General features: G+C 31.9%; 2 protein-coding genes across 2 annotated transcripts in view; one reads left to right on the plus strand and one right to left on the minus strand.

Moving 5' to 3' along the window:
- Positions 1-12460, minus strand: part of LOC111707544 (glutaryl-CoA dehydrogenase, mitochondrial) — a 14067-nt gene extending 1607 nt beyond the window's left edge. The window contains exons 1-15 of the mRNA XM_023480661.1: positions 12326-12460; positions 11680-11773; positions 10672-10812; positions 9865-9969; positions 9519-9598; positions 8864-8959; positions 8338-8410; positions 7399-7514; positions 6542-6624; positions 5090-5157; positions 4280-4360; positions 2549-2617; positions 1616-1677; positions 957-1049; positions 433-480 (exon numbers count right to left, since the gene is read on the minus strand). Coding sequence (XP_023336429.1) covers positions 433-480; positions 957-1049; positions 1616-1677; positions 2549-2617; positions 4280-4360; positions 5090-5157; positions 6542-6624; positions 7399-7514; positions 8338-8410; positions 8864-8959; positions 9519-9598; positions 9865-9969; positions 10672-10812; positions 11680-11769 — 1205 coding nt within the window. The 5' untranslated portion in view covers positions 11770-11773; positions 12326-12460. The remainder of the gene's footprint in view (positions 1-432; positions 481-956; positions 1050-1615; positions 1678-2548; positions 2618-4279; positions 4361-5089; positions 5158-6541; positions 6625-7398; positions 7515-8337; positions 8411-8863; positions 8960-9518; positions 9599-9864; positions 9970-10671; positions 10813-11679; positions 11774-12325) is intronic.
- A 1603-nt stretch (positions 12461-14063) lies between these two features.
- The window catches only part of LOC111707542 (threonine aspartase 1), a 10737-nt gene continuing 2363 nt past the window's right edge, over positions 14064-22437 (plus strand). Inside the window, exons 1-11 of the mRNA XM_023480659.1 lie at positions 14064-14132; positions 14706-14805; positions 15124-15175; positions 15739-15872; positions 16760-16896; positions 17781-17844; positions 18086-18152; positions 18287-18933; positions 20037-20115; positions 21511-21611; positions 21942-22019. Of these exons, the coding sequence (XP_023336427.1) occupies positions 14098-14132; positions 14706-14805; positions 15124-15175; positions 15739-15872; positions 16760-16896; positions 17781-17844; positions 18086-18152; positions 18287-18933; positions 20037-20115; positions 21511-21611; positions 21942-22019 (1494 nt within the window). The 5' untranslated portion in view covers positions 14064-14097. The remainder of the gene's footprint in view (positions 14133-14705; positions 14806-15123; positions 15176-15738; positions 15873-16759; positions 16897-17780; positions 17845-18085; positions 18153-18286; positions 18934-20036; positions 20116-21510; positions 21612-21941; positions 22020-22437) is intronic.

The following is a 22437-nucleotide window of genomic DNA, read 5'->3' on the forward strand; positions in this document are numbered from 1 at the left end:
GATATCGTCTTTGTTATGAATTAGCATTGTAATACCTAATTTCAAAAGCCATAATATTATTATGTCTGCTGGAGTTTATTTTATGAAAATGGTAAAAGACTGTAAAGATGTATCTATAATGTCTCCGCAAGATGAACAATGGCGACGAACAAGTTATTTCTTGTTTTACTAAGTACAACCGTATACAGTCAAAACATAAACAAACAAAATGTGAACATATTAGACGAAATTACAGCTTTCTCAGTAGGTATCACTATACTAAAACAAAGAATTATTTAAAAAGACGATATCGAATTCGTCACTGAATTCCCATGTTTATTGGGACACCCTGTTCAAGACTGTAAAACACCCAAACACTCCTCTACAAAAATAAATGTTTTCCTTAAGAAAATTGTTGAAAAAAAATTTTGTAAAGAAAATATTTTTTTTCACCTGATAATATGATATTCATCGGATATTCCGTTTCCTCCCAACATATCCCTAGATAAACAATAAAATTGAATATATTCATAGATTAATAACAATAAAGATAGAACACGAGATGTCGTCTTTTAGAGCTTTAGGGAGATTTAGTTCACAATAACCTTGAGGCAAAAGCCCAAAGGAGTTACGCGCATGCTCTCTCTATGTCTTGTTATTGAACGAGGCATGCGCGAAACTTATAGTCCCTTAAATGCATTTAAAGTTGCAAGTTAAGATCACAATATAAAATCTTTATTCTAGACCATCAGATGGGGTCTTTTATTCTTTCATTTTCTAATTGGAAAGTTTGCTTCTGTAAATTAGAGGTTAAAATAATAGAATACTCAATAGTGGCTGTTCTCAATTAGATCTAGCCAAAGACCAAATTGTCTGTTTTATCTGTTTGACATTGTCTGTATTAATATAAAAATTATACGAAATGAAAATTATTTCTAGAACCTTTTGTGTTTCTTTAAATCCATAAATTGATTCACCTGCATTGTCTGGCAATATCTAGAGCTTTTCCACAATTATTCCTCTTCAGAATAGAAATCATCTCAGGAACTAGTTTACCCTCCTCCTTCAATCTAGAAAATCAGATTTTTTATCTATTCGTTTTATATTTATCATTTCCTGATTTCTTTAAAAAAGAGAAAAGGGGTTTATAATTTCTTAAAAATCATCTTTTTAAGATAATTTAACAAAAAAGGTTTATTTTTATTTTTCTCCCCAAAACGCTTAATTCTCAAAATGTTTACCTCGAGAAACTAATTATTTATTCACAATCTTAAAGTTCTAGAAGAACCGTTAATTTTAATCTTAGTTTCGAAATGGCACAAAAATAATGTCTGCCCCACGGTATGTCATATTAAAGTAAAATTCATGGAAGATTGTAAAAATTACGTTTTTCATTTAATTTAGTTGTGTTGAATTTCTTATTTGCAACCATTTTCCATGGAGGTAAAAAGAAAACTATATGAGCTACCTTAGGTCACAAAGTCGTAACTCTGAACACGACATCAAGTAAGCAGGGAAGAAAGTAAACAAAATTAAAATAAACGTCACCGTTTGATTCATAACCCCCTATTTGTCATTAAACCCCATTTAATTTTTCTTAATCACTCTCTTTCCAGCGACTATAGTAGATACAAACCTTCCAAGTTGAAGACAAGAATGAAGACCAAGAGAAATCTCTGTAACTGCATCAGCTAGTTTCTACAATAATAATTAATAAATAATTAATAAGAAGTAAAAATCTATGTTAAAGGGTTATCTACAGAAGATGATACTTTAGAGACAGCTGTACTCAATTAATTTATTCTTTTACTCATTCATCTCGACAGTGTTCTCATGGTAGTTTTTTTTTCAAATTAATAAATGTACCTTATAAAGACTTATTTATTTAAAGGAAGAATACTAAATTTAACAATTAAAGATTGTTCAAGTTTAAGAGTTAATAGACACCATCAAGGTCTCATCTTTTGTGATCGTGGGCATGGGCAAACTATTTAACCTTCCAATAAAAAAATAATTTTTCAGATAATATAATAATATGATAAAATCAGAGCTAAAAACTTTTGAATGAGATATACTTAATCCCGATTACTTAATCTGAGTATCCAATGATTTTGATTTTCTTTTTAACCCGTTCTTTCTTGGGTATAGTATAGAAAAATCAAAAACCGGTTTTTTAAATTTAGAGAGTCCCTCCCGTGTCTGACTCTGTATACTATATAATATTAAATGGCGCGCAAAATTTTAAATTTATCGGCTTCATATAGGCGACTCTGATTGGTTTAAAATTATACACTTTTCAGGATACAAGTACAAGGTTAGTCTAGAGATTAAGAAAAAGAGAGGATCAAGCCTAAATCTCAATATCCACCATTCTGAAGTTTTCAGCTACAAAAGTTTTTTAGATAAAAAATAGATTAAATATTTCAAAATGATTAGAAATTTTCTAAATAAACTATAATTAGTTGAAAATAATAGACCTCAAATTATATTTGGACATTTCTTAGAGTTTGTAGACTGTAGTCTATTTTCTGTTGTTATTTATTTTTAATTATTGTTGTTGTTTCCTTACCTTCTGAATGAGCTGGTTTGCTGCCAGAGGTTTACCAAACTGTTTCCTGTCCAGAGTGTACTGACGAGCCTAAATTAGTATGTGTAAAATGAATGTCAAAATTGTAATTATTTATGTTAGTTGAAGCCTGCCAATAAAAATAAAAATAAAAAAAACAGGCACTGTCTGGGACCCCCAGGAGAGTGGGTCAATACAGGGGATTGATGGCTCGGTTACGGATCATGGGATCAAATAGATTAGGTAGGAAGGAAATCTAATGCTGAAATCTTTAAGGGAAACTGCACAAATAAAACCGTCAAGAAATAAGGCAAGGCTGAGACCCCTCAGTCATTTTTTGAGCGAAGCCCTTCAAACTGCCTTCAAGCGGTATTAGCAGGTAACCTTGAAGTTACACAAGCCATATCTAGGGGAGAACTGGAGGAGTACTGGGCTTGTTTATTCTCCAGGACACTTGTTGGTGTGAAGAAATTTGATTAAGTTAACAGACCGGTAGATGTAACATACTCTACAGTAATCTCCTTGGGAGGAGATAAAGGATGGACTAAAGAAACTCAAGCTAAGCTTCCCAGGTTAAGATGGACAATAGAAATTAGACTTAAAGGGAGTGTTTGCGAAAATTGAAAGGGGGTATAGGCTTAATGCGATAAAAAAGCGCTTTTGATCGCTACTAATCTTACTTCTGTCTGTTGCGTCTATAAGGAGAAAATTGTTAAAAACGACTCACACCGAAGAACGCAGCGTCCATGAAATGAAATGAAATGAAAGATAGATCGTGGAAGACCCCCAACGTGGGATCCCCAGACCGACATATTCGGAAAGATGCAACATTCAACTCGGATCGTAAAAAAATCAATTTAATTCCAAACAAATCATTCAGATATTAATTACAAACAGTAGTCATCGATTATTTTTCGACGCATTCGTATATAGTTAATATTTCATAATTTTTGATTTTGTTCTTTAAAATAATTTTCCCTGGCGCTGGATTTTCGAACATTCCTGGAAAATATGAAAATGTCGTCTTGATTATCAAAAATCCTCGAAACAGGGATAAATGTTTTCAAAAGTAACTCTCAGATGATGAAAAATACAAAATATTATGAAATATCAACTAAAAAATATGGATATTTTTTCATTCTTGATCCACCAAAGGTTTGAAGGGTAATTTTGCAATTTGGGACACCTTTCTCTAAAAGAAGAGTCACTCAGAATAACGATGACAATTCCTTTCTCTAAAACAAGAGTTCCTTAGAATAATGATGACAGTTCCTTTCTCTAAAAGAAGAGTCCCTCACAATAACGATGACAGTTCCTTTCTCTAGAAGAAGATTTCCTTAGAATAATGATGACAGTTCCTTTCTCTAAAAGAAGAGTGAGTCTCTTAGAATAATGATGACAGTTCCTTTCTCTAAAAGATGAGTCCCTTAGAATAATGATGACAGTTCCTTTCTCTAAAAGAAGAGTCCCTTAGAATAACGATGACATTTCCTTTCTCTAAAACAAGAGTCCCTTAGAATAACGATGACAGTTCCTTTCTCTAAAAGAAGAGTCCCTTAGAATAATGATGACAGTTCCTTTCTCTAAAAGAAGAGTCCCGAATAACGATGACAGTTCCTTTCTCTAAAAGAAGAGTCCCTTAGAATAATGATGACAGTTCCTTTCTCTAAAAGAAGAGTCCCTTAGAATAATGATGACAGTTCCTTTCTCTAAAATAATTTTAAAGTTTTCTACCTGAGCAACACAAAACTCAGCAGCGCCCAGAGCTCCCCAGGCAATACCATATCTTGCATTATTCAGACAAGAGAATGGACCCTGAAATATAATATTTCTTCATTAAAATATAGAGAATGGGCATATCATTTGTCTACATTAACATATAGAGAATTAGCCCTGAAACATTATTTTTCCACATTAAAACTATAGAAATTGGGTCCTGAAATATAATTTTTCCATTCAAAATATATGGAATGGGCACTAAAAAATTATTTTTCTGTCTATTTGTTTACATTGAGTTTTAGAGAATTCAATGGTCCCTGAAACATTATTTTTATACATTAAAGTATAGGAAGGACCCTTAAATATTTATGTTCTACAGTGTTACCATTGATTATTTGTTTATACCTTTGCCAAATCAATAAGTATACTATTAATAGATAATATTAAAGACAGATTAAATAAAATTCAACTTTCCAATTGTTTTATTTAAATAACATTCAGGTTGTCATTAAGAGACTCACCAAAAAAATGACCCTGAAAATCAAAATTTTTTTATTATTGATTTAAATATTTATGAAAGAATCCAAAATACAGGGCTAAATATTTTCTATAATTCCCACTACCCCCCTGAATTTTGATGCTCTGAATAAAATTGAAAAATTGTAACAGCAAAAGAATGTACCAGACAAATTAATTTACTTTTCACAAATATCCTAAAATATTTTCTCCACTTATATCTATATTTCGGCAAAAATACTAAGAATATTTTTACCGTACAATAAAACCCACAAAACAGCCTGAAATAAATATATCCTACATTCTAACCTTAAATCCTTTTACGTTCGGGAGCATATTCTCCATGGGAACCTCAACATCATCCATAAATATCATTCCTAGATAATAAATATCATTCCTAGATGATAAATATCATTCCTAGATGATAAATATCATTCCTAAATAATAAATAACATTCCTAGATATTAAATATCATTCCTATATAATAAACATCATTCCTAGATAATAAATATCATTCCTATATAATAAATATTATTCCTAATAAATATCATTCCTAGATAATTAATATTATTCCTTGATAAAAAATATAATTCCTAGATAATAAATATCATTCCTTGATAATGAATATCATTCCTAGATAATAAACATCATTCCTAGATAATAAATATCATTCCTTGATAGTAAATATCATGCCTAGATAATAAATATCATTCTTAGATAATGAATATCATTCATATATAAAACTCATCATTTCTAGATAATAATTAAAATTTCTAAATAATAAATAGCTTTTATAGATGATAAATATAATTTCTAGATATTAAATATCACTTCTAGATAATAAATATGATTCCTAAATGATAAATATAATTTCTAGATATTAAATATCATTCCTAGATAATAAATATAATTTCTAGATAAAAAATGGAATTCCTAGATAATAAATATCATTCCTTGATAGTAAATATCATTCCTAAATAATAAATATCATTCCTTGATAATAAATATCATTCCTAGATAATAAATATCATTCCTAGATAATAAATATCATTTCTAGATAAAAAAAATCATTCCTAGATAATAATTATCATTCCTAGATAATAAATATATTCCTTGATAGTAAATATCATTCCTAGATAATAAATATCATTCCGAGATAATAATTAAAATTTCTAGATAATAAATAACTTTTATAGATAATAAATGTAATTTCTAGATATTAAATAAAATATTCCTTCTAGGTAATAAATATCGTTCCTAAATAATAAAAATGATTTCTAGATATTAAATATCATTCCTAGATAATAAATATAATTTCTTAATAATTATCACTTCTAGATAATTAATGACTTTAAAAGATAGTACATATTATTTCTAGATAAAAAATATAATTCCTAGATAATAAATATAATTCTTAGATAATAATTAATTTTTATAGATAGTAAATATCATCACAAGATAGTAAATGTAACTTCTAGATAGATATATAATAGATAAAAATCATAATTTCTACATAATAAATGAATTACTTCTAGATTATAATTATCATTCATAGATTATAAATATCATTCCTAGATAATATATATCAATCCTAAATAATAATATCATTCCTATAAAATAAAAGCATTCCTAAATAATACAGTGCATTCCTAGATAAAAAAACATCATTCATAGATACTAACTTTCATTTCTAGATAATAACTATTATTCCTAGATAATAAATATCATTTTAGATAATATATATTAAGAATATTATTAAACCTGTTGTGGAGGCTCGGAGAGAAAATTTTCCTTCAATTTTAGGGGCGGTTAATCCCTTCATACCTTTCTCAAGGATAAATCCTCTAAATAGAAATCAATCAATTATTGATCAATAATCAATCAATAATCAAATTATAACCAATCAATAATTAATCAATAATAAATATGAAATCAAAATATAATCAATATGTAATCAATATATTACCAATATTTATTCCAAATATAATTGATAAATAGTAAATTAATATTAAATCAACAATCAATCAATAATCATTGAATAATCAATCAAAAATCGATTAATAATCAATCATCAATAAAAAAATTAATACAATAACAATAAATAATCTATCAAGAATCAATCAATAATCAATATGTAATCATTATGTGATCAATATATAATTAATATATAATTAATATATAATAAATATATAATCAATATGTAATACTCAATAATTAATCAATAATCAATCAATAATTAACCAATAACGAATCAATAATTGAAGTAATCAATCTAGTAACAAATCAATCCAGTAATCAATCAATCAATCAATCAATCAATCAGACTAACAATTTTATGTTCATTTTAAATTCTAGCATTAATTACATGCGGATATACTCTCTAGAACTACTTATACTAGGTGTAGTTTATTTAGCTAAAATTTAAAAATGTGAAAACTGAATGATTATTATTATAAATAATTTTTATTTATTTAAAAGAACGAGATAACTGTAAGTGGTTGCACCAACAAAAATAAAACAAGGAATAAGGAAATTTTTTCCTTCAAGTCTTTAACTTCAACCAATCAATTAGCAAAAAGGAAAAAATATGTTTAGAAAAAATTCCAAGATGTGTTTACCTTAAACCTTCATCAGTCTGAGCCCATACAACAAATACGTCAGCAATAGGAGAATTTGTAATCCAGTTCTTACTGCCATTCAGTAGCCAGACCTTACCATCTGATTGCAACTTAGCCTAGTTAATATACAGAATAATTCAGTAGCCAGGCCTTACCATCTGATTGCAACTTAGCCTAGATAATATACAGAATAGTTCAGTAGCCAGACCTTACCATCTGATTGCAACTTAGCCTAGTTAATATAAAGAATAATTCAGTAGCCAGACCTTATCATCTGATTGCAACTTAGCCTAGTTAATGTGCAGCATAAATCAGTAGGCAGACCTTACCAACTGATTGCAACTTAGCCTAGTTAATAAAAAGAATAATTCAGTAGCCAGACCTAAACATCTGATTGCAACTTAGTCTAGTTAAAGTGCAGAGTAAGTCCAGTTCTTACAGCCATCTGATTGAAACTTATCCTGTTTCATGTATAACATAAGTTAAATTTTACACTTCTTACTTACTTGCCTTACAATAAAGAAATCTAACCGTCAAAAGAAACTTTAACACTATCCTTCCAAACTCTCGACCCCAATGAAAAGCATCTCCTGAGTCTTAAGTTTTTCTTTTACAGACAATGATACCAGACAGTTATGTATAGCTACACACAAATTGTTATTAACTTAAAATCTTTGTTAATTTTTTGTTTAAAAATATCAAATAAAAAGAATAAATTAATATAAGTTGAACAGCACAGTATTGCTGCCATTTTTGAACTATTTTATAGTATCTTATCGTAATTTTTGAATACACTGCACTGAACTGAAATCATATCATTTTTATTTTTGTTGATTTCTCTTTTTCATCCTTTTCTCTCCATAAACTTATTTCTAAGCTACATTTTGTTGATCTGGGTAGTTAATCAACTGAACTTTTATTGAAATCTTAAAAAATTACCCTGGTTTCCATATGAGCGGGATCAGATCCATGATTAGGTTCAGTTAGTCCAAAACAACCAATTAATTCGCCTCTAGAAATAAATAAAAAGTAAGGGTCAAAATTCAAATTTAAAAAAAATGATATAAACGTAGTTTTTATGTAACTATTCGAATGGACAGAAACCTTGATATTTTAATTCTTTGGAAAAGTTAGAGGCGGAATTGATCAATTTTTATAAAAATAGAAGTCCAAATATTTTCATATTCAATTTTTAGAATAATATTAGAAAGAAGAATTAATTCTTAATATAATAAATAAAAAGGGAAATTATTAATAGTTAACATCCATTTCAAGATTGGCATGTAAGATTCACAACAGTGAACTGTAAAACGTTATAGAGAAAATTATTTTTAAGCTGAAATCAAGGAAATCAAGTGCCAGGATACTCCTATGAACTCTGCTTTGGAATAAGGTTTACAGTTCCTTTAGGAGGCTTTCGTTAAATATATTTTATTTACACAATTAATCAGTAGATGTAAAATACCTGGCAAGCTTGGGAAGATATTTTTCTCTTTGCTCTTCACTTCCAAAATCATAGATTGGGTACATTACAAGGGAGGATTGTACTGACATAGCAGATCTAGAATATAGGTTGGGTACATTACAAGGGAGGATTGTACTGACATAGCAGATCTAGAATATAGGTTNCCCCCCAAACAAAAACAAACAATAAAACTGAACTTTTCTGAACTTTTAAAATATAATTCTAGAAATTTCTCCCAACCCATGGTTATTTTATTCATTACTTTAATAGGAATTAAGGTTTCGCATCAAAAATATTGATAAGCAGGCCGTTTACACTAGAGCACAGCACTGTGAAACATCTTTAAAGCATTTTTTTAATCTGCTTAAATAAATATAATGTAATTCTGTAGCTTGAATCTATTCCCTGGTCCTACCTGTAGCTTAAATCTACTCTCTGGTCCTACCTGTAGCTTGAATTTACTCCCTGGTCCTACCTGTAGCTTGAATCTACTCCATGGTCCTACCTGTAGCTTAAATCTACTCTCTGGTCCTACCTGTAGCTTGAATCTACTCCCTGGTCCTACCTGTAGCTTGAATCTACTCCCTGGTCCTACCTGTAGCTTAAATCTACTCCCTGGTCCTACCTGTAGCTTAAATCTACTCCCTAGTCCTACCTGTAGCTCGAATCTACTCTTTCAACCTCTCTGGCAATCAGTCCATAGGCAACATAGGATACACCGGGACATCCATAACCCTTGGTGAATAAAAATATAAATATAAAAACCAATTTTTCAGAAGAAATAATGAAATTTTTTTGCACCCCCCCCCCTTGCCAGCAAATGATTTTGAATGTTTTAAGAAATAAAATCCGTAGTTTGATGTTTCACGTAAACTTGGCTACAGAGTTCTTGGCTGAAAAATGGGGTTCCCCGCCTTTAAAGAATTTTTCACACTAAAACCTCAGTTATCCCAGCTCTCCCCATTTCTAAATCCCCCCCCCCCCCTCCGGGCTTGATATACCTGTATGGTTGGGCCTAGTACTCCTAGTTCTCCCATCTCACTCATAATCTCTCTGTCAAAAGTCTCATGTCTATTCGCCATAGTTACACGGGGCATCAGTTTCTCCTGAGGATTTTAAAATACAGTAACTAAAAAGAATTGTCAACACTCCTTATCTATGCATGAAGCCCTGACCGATTCACCACAGTAACCCTGACTTTAAAATGACAGCGTACAGCGTAGTTATTGAAATTTTTCTGTCTGAAATTGTAGAAATCAATGCCATTTTCTAGTGTTGGGACATTAAATAAAAAAAGACTGTTCATAGATAACAAAATCACAGATAGGACGTTTCATGGATAGGACATTTCATAAATAGGACTTTTCATAAATAGGTCTTTTTAAAAGTTTATTTTATCTACAGGGTGTCCCACGAAACATGACATTTAATAAATCGTTATTTTTAGTCAAAAAAATCTGTTGCTTCATTATCTTTTACTTTGAAATAATCTTAATACAACATGACTCCAATATAATATTTTTATTGATCTTTGGTATCAAACAACTTAAAAAAATAATGGAAAAAGACATTCTAAACTATTCGCCAACTGTCATGTTTCGTGGGACACCCTGTATGAAACATTTTTTTCGATGAAATGTCCCATCTATGAAATGTCCCAACACCCATTTCCTAACGGCAAGTCTGTTTTAAAGAATCTTTGGCTATATGTTGTCAATTTTCATAAACAGAGACGCCATTGTTTCAAAGATAAAGCTAAATAAATAATAATGACCCCCCCCCCCCAGAAGAAAAAGAAGTGGTCTAACCTGGCAATAATCATGAAACACGTCACGGACCATCTTCTCATCATCAGTTAAACGACATTCCAGGTTGAGAGCATCGGCGTAATCAAAAACTGGTTTCTCGGTAAGCTTCTTCTCTGTGACAATAGCTGCAGTGCTGGCAGCCTAACATGGTATTTTTGCAGTGTTTTACATTTATTCTATCAAATTACCCCTACCCTTCCTCTGCTAGAAAACCTTTCAGTTTATATTTGTTAATTATTTGAAATTATTGTTATAGTTATTTTAAGTCAAATCATTAAATTTCGCACTAATCTTCTAAATATAAAAAAAATTATGTTTATTCAAATTGTCCTATTCCAAATTAGTCAAGGATTGTAAAATTTGAAGGTTTCCCAGAAAATTTTTTTAAACCGTCCCTAATAACCATAAAAACCTAAAAATACTAAAGCCTCTATATAGGTATACGTATTTTTAGGTAGATTTACGTAAAAATACTTATGCTCAACTTTTTGGTAAAGAACTTGCGTATATTTACGTATTTATCATACCAAGCGTTTTTTTCAGTGCTAAGGTTTTCCAGAAACGTATTTTTACGAATAATTGCGAATACTTTTTCAAATTTTCAGGTTTTAATTTTTCGTATTTTTACGTATTTTTTCGTTTTTCTTTACTTAAAAGATTGGATTTTTTTAACAGTTTAATGGTTTGATGCAAACCTGAAAATACGTATATTTCTCTAGGAAATTACCGGATAGGGAGCGAGAATAGAATACCCGGATAGGGAGCGTACCCGAGAATAGAATACCTGGATAGGGAGCGTACCAGAGAATAGAATACCTGGATAGGGAGCGTACCCGAGAATAGAATACCTGGATAGGGAGCGTACCCGAGAATAGAATACCTGGATAGGGAGCGTACCCGAGAATAGAATACCTGGATAGGGAGCGTACCCGTGAATAGAATACCTGGATAAGGAGCGTACCCGAGAATAAAATACCTGGATAGGGAGCGTACCCGAGAATAGAATACCTGGATAGGGGTTTGTGTGGAAGAAACCCCTCTGGTTAAATGAGGAACAACACTGCGTGCAGTTCGACTAAATATTCCAGTCACCGACATTATTCTAAACAAACATCTTCTAGAACATAATTAGCTCTTCGCGTGTATATACATATATTTGTATATTTGTATATAAGTTAGCTATAGCTGGCCAAACGGCTAGACCGAATTGGCTGAAACTTTTGGAGGGAACCCATGGGTAACTAGGGGGGAACAAAGGCTAAAAAATGGATTTTTAAAATAAGTGTTTTTTCAAAAATCAAATTTTCATTAATTTTACGGCCAACACCGGGAAATTTAGTTAATAATATATATAACGATACATTATGGAAGGTTTGGGGTCAGAAGTCTCATTCATTTGATAGTAATAAAAAATATATGCATTATCCTAATCATATGTAAAAATATTTTCAAGTAAAAATCGAGTATCATGTATCTTAATAAGAGAGGGGTTTAGAGAGTCTAAATTTTTACGTTAAAAATTATGACTCAAAAATATCAGAACGTGAATTTAAAGTAAACAACGCGATCCATGGCTGCTATAAAGTTGTTGCTACTCATGTCTTCATCACAATCAGCTTGATAAAAATCAAGAAAACTAAAAAATTCCACCAACCTCTGAATCGCGTGAATAGATTTGTTTAAACTAATTCTTAAAACACAAAGCACCACTAGAGGAAAGGAGAATGGCAGTTTGCCAGATTTTATATAATCACTGTAGTTACAAATGTGTTGTTATGACGTATCACGTACTTAGCAGTCTAGCAGACAGGAATTGTTGAATAATACAATTGATCAGCTGTTCTTACAAAGTGTCGTCTTTTGTATGAATGTCGTCTTTCTAATAAGAGATCTCACATTCGAAACAAAGACGACTCGTTTTAAGGATGTGCGGCTTACGCCCAATGAACACACACAAAACACTCTCACACACACTCACGCAAACAATCGAATCCTCCAACTTATATCGGCTACCTAGGATTTATTAATCGTAGGTTTATCCTACGATTAAGATACTTGTCTGACGAAGCGGCCTTTAATCTTTTGTATCTTATTAGATTTAAACCAGGATCAAAAGAGTTGGGTCTCGGATAATTTGATTAATAAAACTAGGATTTTTTGTTTAATTTATATTCTCTCACCATTACTCTCCGTTGGTTCAAATTATAAAAGTCTTAATTAACTGGTAATTATTCAACGAATCTGTTTTTATGTACCACTTTTTACTGTTACTGAAACTGTCACACCCATGTACAAAATTGATAGGAGGGGGGGGGTCCAAAAATCGTAAACTAGGAAATTACCCATTTTCTGCAATGGAGTCTGAAGAAACTTGTTGATTGAGTAGTAATACATTAAGCACTGCTTAGGATCTATTTAATTTTGATGCGGATGTGGATCCGGATCCAGGTCATTTCTTCAAGATTTTCTGAATTTTCTGAACAAAAGAAGATTTTTCAAATTTTTTGTTTTATTTTTTTCACTTAGTTATATCCTAAAACTTGATGAACCATTTTGAAATGAGGAAATTTTTATAATCTCAATTTTTTCAAAAGTTCAGATTTGGGGTTTTAGGATTAAAAAAGTTTGTTGCACTTTGGTTGATATTTTACCCCTTGAATCCGGATCCGTGGATCTGCATATTTTTACGGATCCGGATCCTAAGCACTGACACAAAGCATTCCCTGTAAAGTCTATTTATGAGTTATTCCTACTGAAAAATTTCACTTCTCTCATATGAAAATAGCTTTAGAATGAAGTACATCTATAAATGATTTCCAATTTCCTAGACATTATTCATCAATTTTTCAGATGTGAAGGATGGGTAAGGATGGATTGCATAATGGTTTTGTAGGAGTCCATATAGGTGCAGGTCAACATTCGGAGGTATACAATTTTAAAGGAAATATTAATAATTGCTTAATATTTTTATGAATAATTCTTTGTGTCTATGAATTAAGACCAAATCCGTCCTAATAAACCTATCTTAATCCCCCCCGGCAATTTCCTAGAGAACTATTTTTGGACCCCCTGCCCCCCCCCTTTCTTATCAAATTTTTTACATGGATCTGATATGTAAGTCATGGATATAATTGACCAGGTGGCCCGGCCCCCTAGCCTGTCCTAGCTCTGGCGGTCGGCCCCCTAGCCTGTCCCACCCGCAGCACTCGGCCCTCTATCCTGTCATAGCCGCGGCGCTGGCCCAGAAAATGTCTTAACCTAACCTAACCCTAAAATGCTGAATAATTAGTGGTCGTGTACAAAATTGACAGGACGTGCGGGNGGGGGGGGGGGGAGGGGGATGATTTTTCAAGATTTTTTTGTAGCTCATTTACCATATGTAAACAATGACTAGGATCCGCCCTGGATGCTGCCGAGTTTGCTACTATGATACTTGAAGATGCAGGAGAAACTAATGCCGGGTAACAACTCATATTTATCTGGATCCGCACTTTTTAAAGCTTCCTGGATCCGGATCCGCTGTTGGAAACGGAAAATATGGCCAAAAATATTGACAATCAGGAAAAGAGGCGGCGTTCGATATTTATAGATTTATATGTATTTTTATTTTAAGAATCTCCATTTTGCATGAATGGTGCACCGACAGAATTTTTTTAATCTTCTTAAAAAATTAAAATTAAAGGACAATGTCAATCGTCATTTATTTCAGATACTCATTAAAAGTCAAAGGATATAATTAAGGTTGTCCGCCTAATGAGCTTTTTCTTAGTTTTGTTACTTTAAAATTGGTATTGTTTAGTTGGTTGTATCAGCAGTCAGCACCTTGTAGAACATGTAACATTTTATCATTTGGATCTCTCAAATTGTATATTTCAGTGTATAAATAACAGAAGAATAAAGATTAAAAACTCTTTAAACCATTGGTACCAGCGCATCTGTAAGATAAGACTATGATTTCTACACTTGATTTTTGTGTTCCCCGATTTTCTTTAAAAAATATGAACATTCGGTTAAGTAATATATTGTGTTGTAAGGTATGGATCCAACCTGACAGAATCTGGTACTATTGAGATGGATGCAGGATTGATGGATGGAACGTCTCTACTCTTTGGTGCTGTTGGAGCTATTACAGAGGTAACCACAGGGTATGGATATTTATGATGTTAGGTACTTTCCCAAGGACTTTTTTCCCAGTGGAAACTTCCCAAATCTTTCCTTGCCGCAAACTCGGTCCCATTGCAGCCTCCGGCTTTTGAGAAGGCTTAACCTTACTTTTGAGAGTTTGCTGCTTGGGAAATTGTATATTTGGGAATTAGCCATTTTGAAAATTGTCACTTGGGAAGGCGTCTTTAAGAGAAAGTACCTAACACCATATTTATATACGACAAATCTGTGTTATCTGATAAATTAAGAGTTATTTTTTTGTTTATTATTAAAATTGTTGTCATCTAGGTCAAGAATCCGATCCAGGTTGCCCGAAAGCTAGTTGATGAACAGAAACTAGGTCAGTTTTTGAACAGATAGTTTCTTTTCTTTGGTGGATTGGATAAGCATTTTTTCTTTTAAATATTAGCTGGTTTCAATTAATATTTATTATTTAATGTGATTCTTTATTTTTAGATCAGCATTTAGCATAGCTTTGTATGGTCAAAATGAAAAAAGATTTGATTTTTCACATCTTAAGATTTGTGATCTTTAATTGTGGTTCCTCTTCTCAAGTGAATTGCGGATTTTGCAACTAAAACCATGTAGAAAATTGTCATAAGTTTACACTTTTTGAGCTAAAAAACCGACGATATTTTTCACTTTTGATCAGATAACTGTTTAAAAAGTCTGTCTGAGGTTTGTGTGGCTGGGGGTTCATTACGGTGTATTCAATAGATTTCATTTCTTAATTGTTTCTAATTATTATGTTATGAATCAAAAATGCTCCTAGCATATTAATGAGTGTCATAAGGGGGGAAATCCAAAATTCTTTCGTTGGGAAATTATTCATATATTTCCACTGGGAAATTATCCCTGTATTTTCTATTATTTCTTGTTTGTTTTATGAGCATGAACTTGCAGGGTTGCTTCCTCTTGGTCGTGTCCCCCCTGGGTTCCTGGTGGGGGAGGGGGCCAAGGAATGGGCGGCGAGACACGGTATACAAACCGTCAAGTCAGAGAATCTCATTAGCGACAAAGCTGCCAAACTATACAAGGTATTTTTCTAACAATAAATGCTACTAATATTTGATTTTTAGGGTGCTTCGCGCTCTTTTTCCTATTACCAATTTCAGCTTTTTAACTGTTACTCTGAGAGTGGCCACTGGCCATCTATATAATAAAACAAGACGTTCGTATATGTATATATATATGTTGCGTATAGTCGACCAAACGGCTGGACCGATTGGGCTGAAATTTTTTGTGGACACTCACGGGTGGCCGGGGGGTGTTATAGTCTAAAAAAATGTTTTTTTCAACCTTTTTTAAAAAACTTTTTTTCAACATTTTTTCCCACGGGCAACGCCGTGCCTTTCAGCTAGTTTTTAATAATTCTGAAATTTGCCCATTTTCAAAAATGGTTTTCGACATTTTTTTCGGGACTTAATGGTTTAATTTTGACCTTCCCTGGGGTTATATGTGTGGCCCGGCCGGTTAAACTCAGCTCTTATGACGTTTATTGGGTACAAACAGATATATATAGATATGTAGACAAAGTAACAAGTAGATCGTAATTTGAATTAATTAAGACACTCAATTTTCTGTCTGACGCGACAGTTTAACTCGCATTGACAACTAGTGATCTTGAGAGAAGGGATTTGTGGATTTCTACAACTAAAACAATCAGAAATGGTCCAAACATGGAAGTTTTATAAACTCTTCTCTCAATTAAAGTCCTGAGCGATGGGGTTTTTAACTGCATAACAATTATTACAAAATGTTCCAAAATATACGAATCAAGAGAAATGTAAAGTTTCTTCATTTCTTCCGTAGATCTAATATTAATATTAATATAAAAGCCATGATGAGATTTTGACGTGGGCATGGGTGTCCCTAAAAGATTTAAAAGTTTTATTAATTGATTGCCATGTTTGTGTGTTTACAGCATTACAAGAAGAAGTTGGATCTGTACAAGTTAAGTGTAGAGGAGAACACGAAAAGAAAGCAAGGAGACAGCAGTTCATTTAATTCTTGTAAACGATTGAGAACAGCCCAGCATCTCTCACTAGCTGAACATGTCAGGTAGTTCAAACAGTGCTTAGAATCCGGATCCGCAAAAATATGCGGATCCACGGACCCGGATCCAAAAAGCAAAATATCAACCAAATACTACAAAAATACTTTTACGTTCTAAAACCTAATCTGAACTATTGAAAAACGATAGATTATCATAAATTTCCTCATTTCTGAATGGTTCATAATCCTAAGCACTGAATTTAACTTTTATGTTCACTTCAGGAAGTGTGAAACTATGAGGCATTTTTTTGTATTGTATTGTAAGTGCTCTAATCCACCTTGCACCGTTCTAAAGTTTTCTTTAATATAGTGATAAAAAAGATTTGAGATTTTTATTATAATTTTCAGACTAATGCTTTTTTTGTATCAACAAAATTTTCACTAGTTTACGCCTGAACAACCAAATCGGCCAAATAAATGACGATTGATATTAAAATATCTGCCTTCAAACAGAAACGTTAAAATCTTAAAAATCCCTTGGAAAGTAATCAAATTATAATCCAACCCTGGTATTAAAAAATAGTTGTCTAGCCTTGAATATAACAATATTTGAAGTATCGAAAAACGGACAAACAGACGGTTTTCAGTGGTTTAGGGCGCATCTGTTATCAACATATTTTTAAAAATTGAAAAGTTGACCTTCCCTTATGATATATGTTTTTTTAAAACGTTTATCACTAATTAAGTTTTTTTTCCAATTTTTTCTTTTATTATTTTATCTTCTTATTTGTCACTGCAAAATTTTTTGCTGGTAAAAACAGGATTTGAGATTTACGATGAAATAGTTTCACTCTTAGTTTCAAGATGAAAACATGCATCAAGTTTATGGAGACCAATTTTATCCTAAATTAAATGGAGCGTGAAAATATTGTAAAATCATAATTGTTCAGAAGCAATGACGGAGCTACAAGACTTCTGGACGGAAATTCCATAGATTTCGAGGATTCTAATCAGGTAGTTCTGGATTTAAGCATGGAATCAATCAATTCATTTATCCATAAAATTAATTCATCAAAAATTAAAATTTTCAGATTTTCATTAAAAATAAAAAATTTCAGATTTTCATGAAAAATAAAATTTTTTAGATTTATTTCTATTAATTATTTGTGATTTTATCAAATAAAACCGTAGTTGCAAGAATATACAGTGTACACTTGTAAAACTTAGATATTTGAACATATTATTTTTTGTTCAGATGTACCGAAACCTTTATGAAGTAACCATTGATAGAATCAATCCAACTGATGAACAATCTACTTCAGGAACTTGATCATAATATTGGTTCATTGGTTAAAAAGATTATCTTTTTTAAATCTATTTTTTTAAGATGGGGGGGGGGGGGTTCAATATTTTATATATCCACATCCTCGTAATTAATATTATGCTCTGTTTGAAGGATGCAATATTTATCCGTTACTGCAAAATCCCTACACGTTCTCTCATTCTTTATCTCATCTGCCACAAGCCAATACCCCACTGAAATACACAGCTGCCAACCATATGCCCCGTTCTTCAGCACAAGCCCCTCCTTCTAATACCAAGCCTCTAGCAAGATACTCCCTCGAGTCATCTAATAACTCAACTCCTCAAATAAATACTCAAGGGAAATGTGATTTAACTCAGCAACATTCCATGAATAAATTTGCACTTGAAAATCCCTTTAACACCGGTGATGTATCTGTTGATCCTGGGGACCTACTCATAGCAACCAGCACTCATGGAGACTTAATGCTGGGGCAAGGGGACCTACTTATCAGTACAGAAAGTACGAACAGCACTGAAGCTCTGAACAACGAGTTGAAAAGTTTTAACGTTGATTCTTGTAATCCTATCCCGGCCCCACACCTTCACCATGACTATATACGTAAGCACGAGAACCAGCATCAGGACAAGGATGGGAAACAAGACGAGGACGACCTTCCTGTTGAAGATGATCGTGTGGGGGACACTGTTGGTGTTGTAGTCCTGGATCGTGAGGGGCATGTAGCTGCTAGTGTATCCAGTGGAGGGATTGCTCTTAAACAATCGGGACGAGTTGGTCAGGTACAGTCTTGCACTTAAGATTAAACAGTAACATCTATCTATGCACGTGTCATATATAAATTAGTAATCTCTGTTTGTTTGTATCATGAATCCTTGATAGATTGGTCACAAATTTTGATAGGGAAACTCGGTAGAACCACAGTAATGTTCTGAGTAACTAGTTTGTTTTAATAAAATGTTCTGAAATTTGATTTACAATCAAAACTGGGTTCCCATATATATATATATATATATATATATATATATATTCATATACTAGCTTGGGAACCCAGTTTTGATTGTAAATATATATATATATTGTATATATATAAATATATATATATATAAGGTAGTTTGTATTCTGTTTGCCAGTTTGGTTGTTGGATTTTATAACATGTCGGATCATAATCCCATGACCGATTTGCCTCAAATTTAGATTTAACTAAGGCACTTTTTTGGACTTCTGAAAACAAACAAACTAATGCTATATGTATAGGTGGATCTGTTTCAACCAGTCATGACGCATTTTGTACCCATCTGAAAGCAATCAAAAATTTAATAATTATTGAGTTTCCAGGTGTTTGATGGCAAAGCACTGGCTCATTTGTAATTTGATTTTTACAAAATTGTTTTATTTGTTAGTAGTTTTAATATTTTAATATTTTGAATTTTGGTAGATTATATAATATATTCTGTAAGAAAACCAAATGGACCACCCTACTTTTCAATGGATCTATCAGTATCTCTACCTTGTTTGGAGTCTGCTGAGCAGACCGTAACCCTGAGTACTTTTCACTCTATACATTCTCTCAGAGTAAAGACGAGCAATCAGTTGTAAGTTCAATCTTTAAAAGAAAGAACCACTTTATTTTGTAGAATTTTAAGAATACGTTATAGATATATAAAATAAACTATGTACAAGCTTTCGATAGAACCACGCGAATTTTCTGAGCTCGGTTTAAAAGTTGAATTTCGGACTCATCTAGAACATTTTTAGTTTCCAAGCAAAGCTGGGTTCCCATATAGTAAATGGTGATAAGATATTGACCTTTTAAGCCTCCATGTTCTTTGATTAAAGATTAATCATTTTTTATTTTTTTCATTAAATTCTACCTTTAATTAAGGCAAGCTGTTATGGCTGTGGTTGTTGGGCTCAGAGACCAATAAAAAAGGACAGTTGTAGCGTAGGGGTCAGCACAACAGGTATATATTCAACTGTCGTTTGCTATCATTTGGGAATTATGATTTTTGTTGTGATTTTTACTTTATTCGTCTTCGGTTTAAATTCAAAATTTTTAATCGGCCTGAAATCATTGTGGTTTGCTTGATAACACTTACACAAGACAGTTGTCATAAATAGATACAATTCCATTTTTTGATTTTTTAATCCGATTTTCAGCTTTGCTTTGATTTTTACCTTTTTATTTGAAATGTAACTGATATTTAATTTGTACTCTAGGGGTTTTGGTACTATTAGATGGTTTATATTTTCTTGAAAATATTTTATCAAATTTAAAGAATTTTTTGCATCAAGCAAAAACAAATGTTTAGGTAAATTTTTTATGAATAAAAGTTTCAATAAGAGGGAAAAACTTCCTTTTTAAAGGGATTGTAATTGCGTAATTTCAAGTGACCCTTCATGCAAAGATGACAATGCCCGATTCATAACCGTACCCGTAAACCCTTCAACTGAGTCTAAAACTAAAGAACGAAAAGTTTTGACTTAAATTTTAAGTTCATGGTTAAATGCCACTTCTGACTTAATTTAAACCTGAACTTTAACCATGAGGTTAAATATTTAACTCGCCGAAATCGACGAGTTAAAATTTAAACACAGGGTTAAAACTTTTAAATCCCGCAATCCCTATTTGCCTATCATCATTCATGGCGGTAAGGAGCATTCAACTAATTACGATATATTTAATAAATTTCACGTTTTAGATTAATTAATGTTTGCACGTAAACCCAAAATACGGTTGTAACTGGAAATATGTTTTGTTTTCCGTCACGTAAATAATTTAAAATTTAAAATCAGCTGATTACCAATAGTTACGTAATAATTCTTTTCTCTGATTGGTTCATATTTTCCCGGGAATTTAAAATTGAGAAAATTTAATATTTAAGTAGCTATTCATTATTTTTCAGAACTTTTAACCTCGAACTTAAAATTCGCGCATTCTTTAGTTTTAGACTCTGGACTATAAAAAGTTAAAAACGCGTCAACTTGTTAAACACTTTGTTTGCAAATTATAAGTTTATAAAATATTAATATTCAGTTTCTAGAATTTACAGAAAATTATTGTTTTCTTTCGAATTTTTGGAAACCGTCAAGGTATACAAGTAGTGCATCAGCTGTGTAGAGGTTAAACTGTACAGAGCGTACACCGTATTTTAAAGGAATTAAAGTGGTTTTAAAGATATTTAAACAAACAGCTCTCTGTACTAGATGAACGGTCAGCGGTTTAAAGGATAACGTTGTAAATCTTTGCATGAAGGGTCACTTGAGATTTCGCTTACAGTCCCTGTAAGTCAATCCCCCCCCCCTTTTAATTCTTCGAAAATAATTGTTTAAAATATATACCCCTGTTGAATTGTAAGGTTGTGGAGAGCACCTGGTCCGAACCCTACTCGCTAAGGAGTGCGGACAAGGTTTGACCAACTCTACAACTCCTATGGATACTCTGCAGTCTATCATGAAGGTTAATATCAACATTACGACTTTAAAAAAAATTGTAGCAAACAAAACATCTTGTATATAAAAAGAATTTGTCTTTGCGTTACACCATCAGCATTCACTTATATTTTAAAAAGTTTGTAATATAATATTTAATCAAATTTTCAACAGCAAGCGCAATTTAGAAGATAAAGGAATATGAAACTTTAAACACTATTGTGTTTAAGCCTCAAAAGACCTTTTTTCTTGTTCTTGCATAAAAAAATAGCAAGATCATGAAGCATACAAATATAATCACGATATGAAAAATTAAAATATTTAAAACGTTTCATTTAAAGTAATAATTTATTTCCAGGAAAAGTTTGCTGAATCTGAATTCTTATCAGGATTGAATGAAAAGCTAGGAGGAGCAATTTGCATGCAATTTAATAAGGTTTAGTACAAATCTTACATCCATCATAATATCAATAATTCAGTGATAGGAATTCTTTGGCGGGGTTCTTTTCAGATAACATTTTAGGGGTTTATTTTTTCTTGGAAAGTCATTTTTCCCCCCCCCCTTTAAAAATTGTTTATTTTCCTAGGATGTTAATAATCGTTGCAGTTTATAGTGGGTTAAATTCTCTGAATTAGGAAGACAACAGATTTTTGGGGGAAAATAGATTAATTTTTGGGTAAAGAGTTTTAAAAAGGATGAATACACTTTCTTGTTTAAAGAAACGGTCAATTTCCCGAGGAATTTATGTGCACTTGCAGCGTTGAATTTCAAGAGAGAAAGAGATTAGTATATATTTTAAGGTTAGGTTAGGTTAAGACACTTTCTTGGCCGAGCGCTGCGACTAGGGTTTTTA

The sequence above is a fragment of the Eurytemora carolleeae genome, unplaced genomic scaffold (assembly GCF_000591075.1).
Source record: "Eurytemora carolleeae unplaced genomic scaffold, Eaff_2.0 scaffold571, whole genome shotgun sequence".
In the NCBI taxonomy this organism is placed as follows: Eukaryota; Metazoa; Arthropoda; class Copepoda; order Calanoida; family Temoridae; genus Eurytemora; species Eurytemora carolleeae.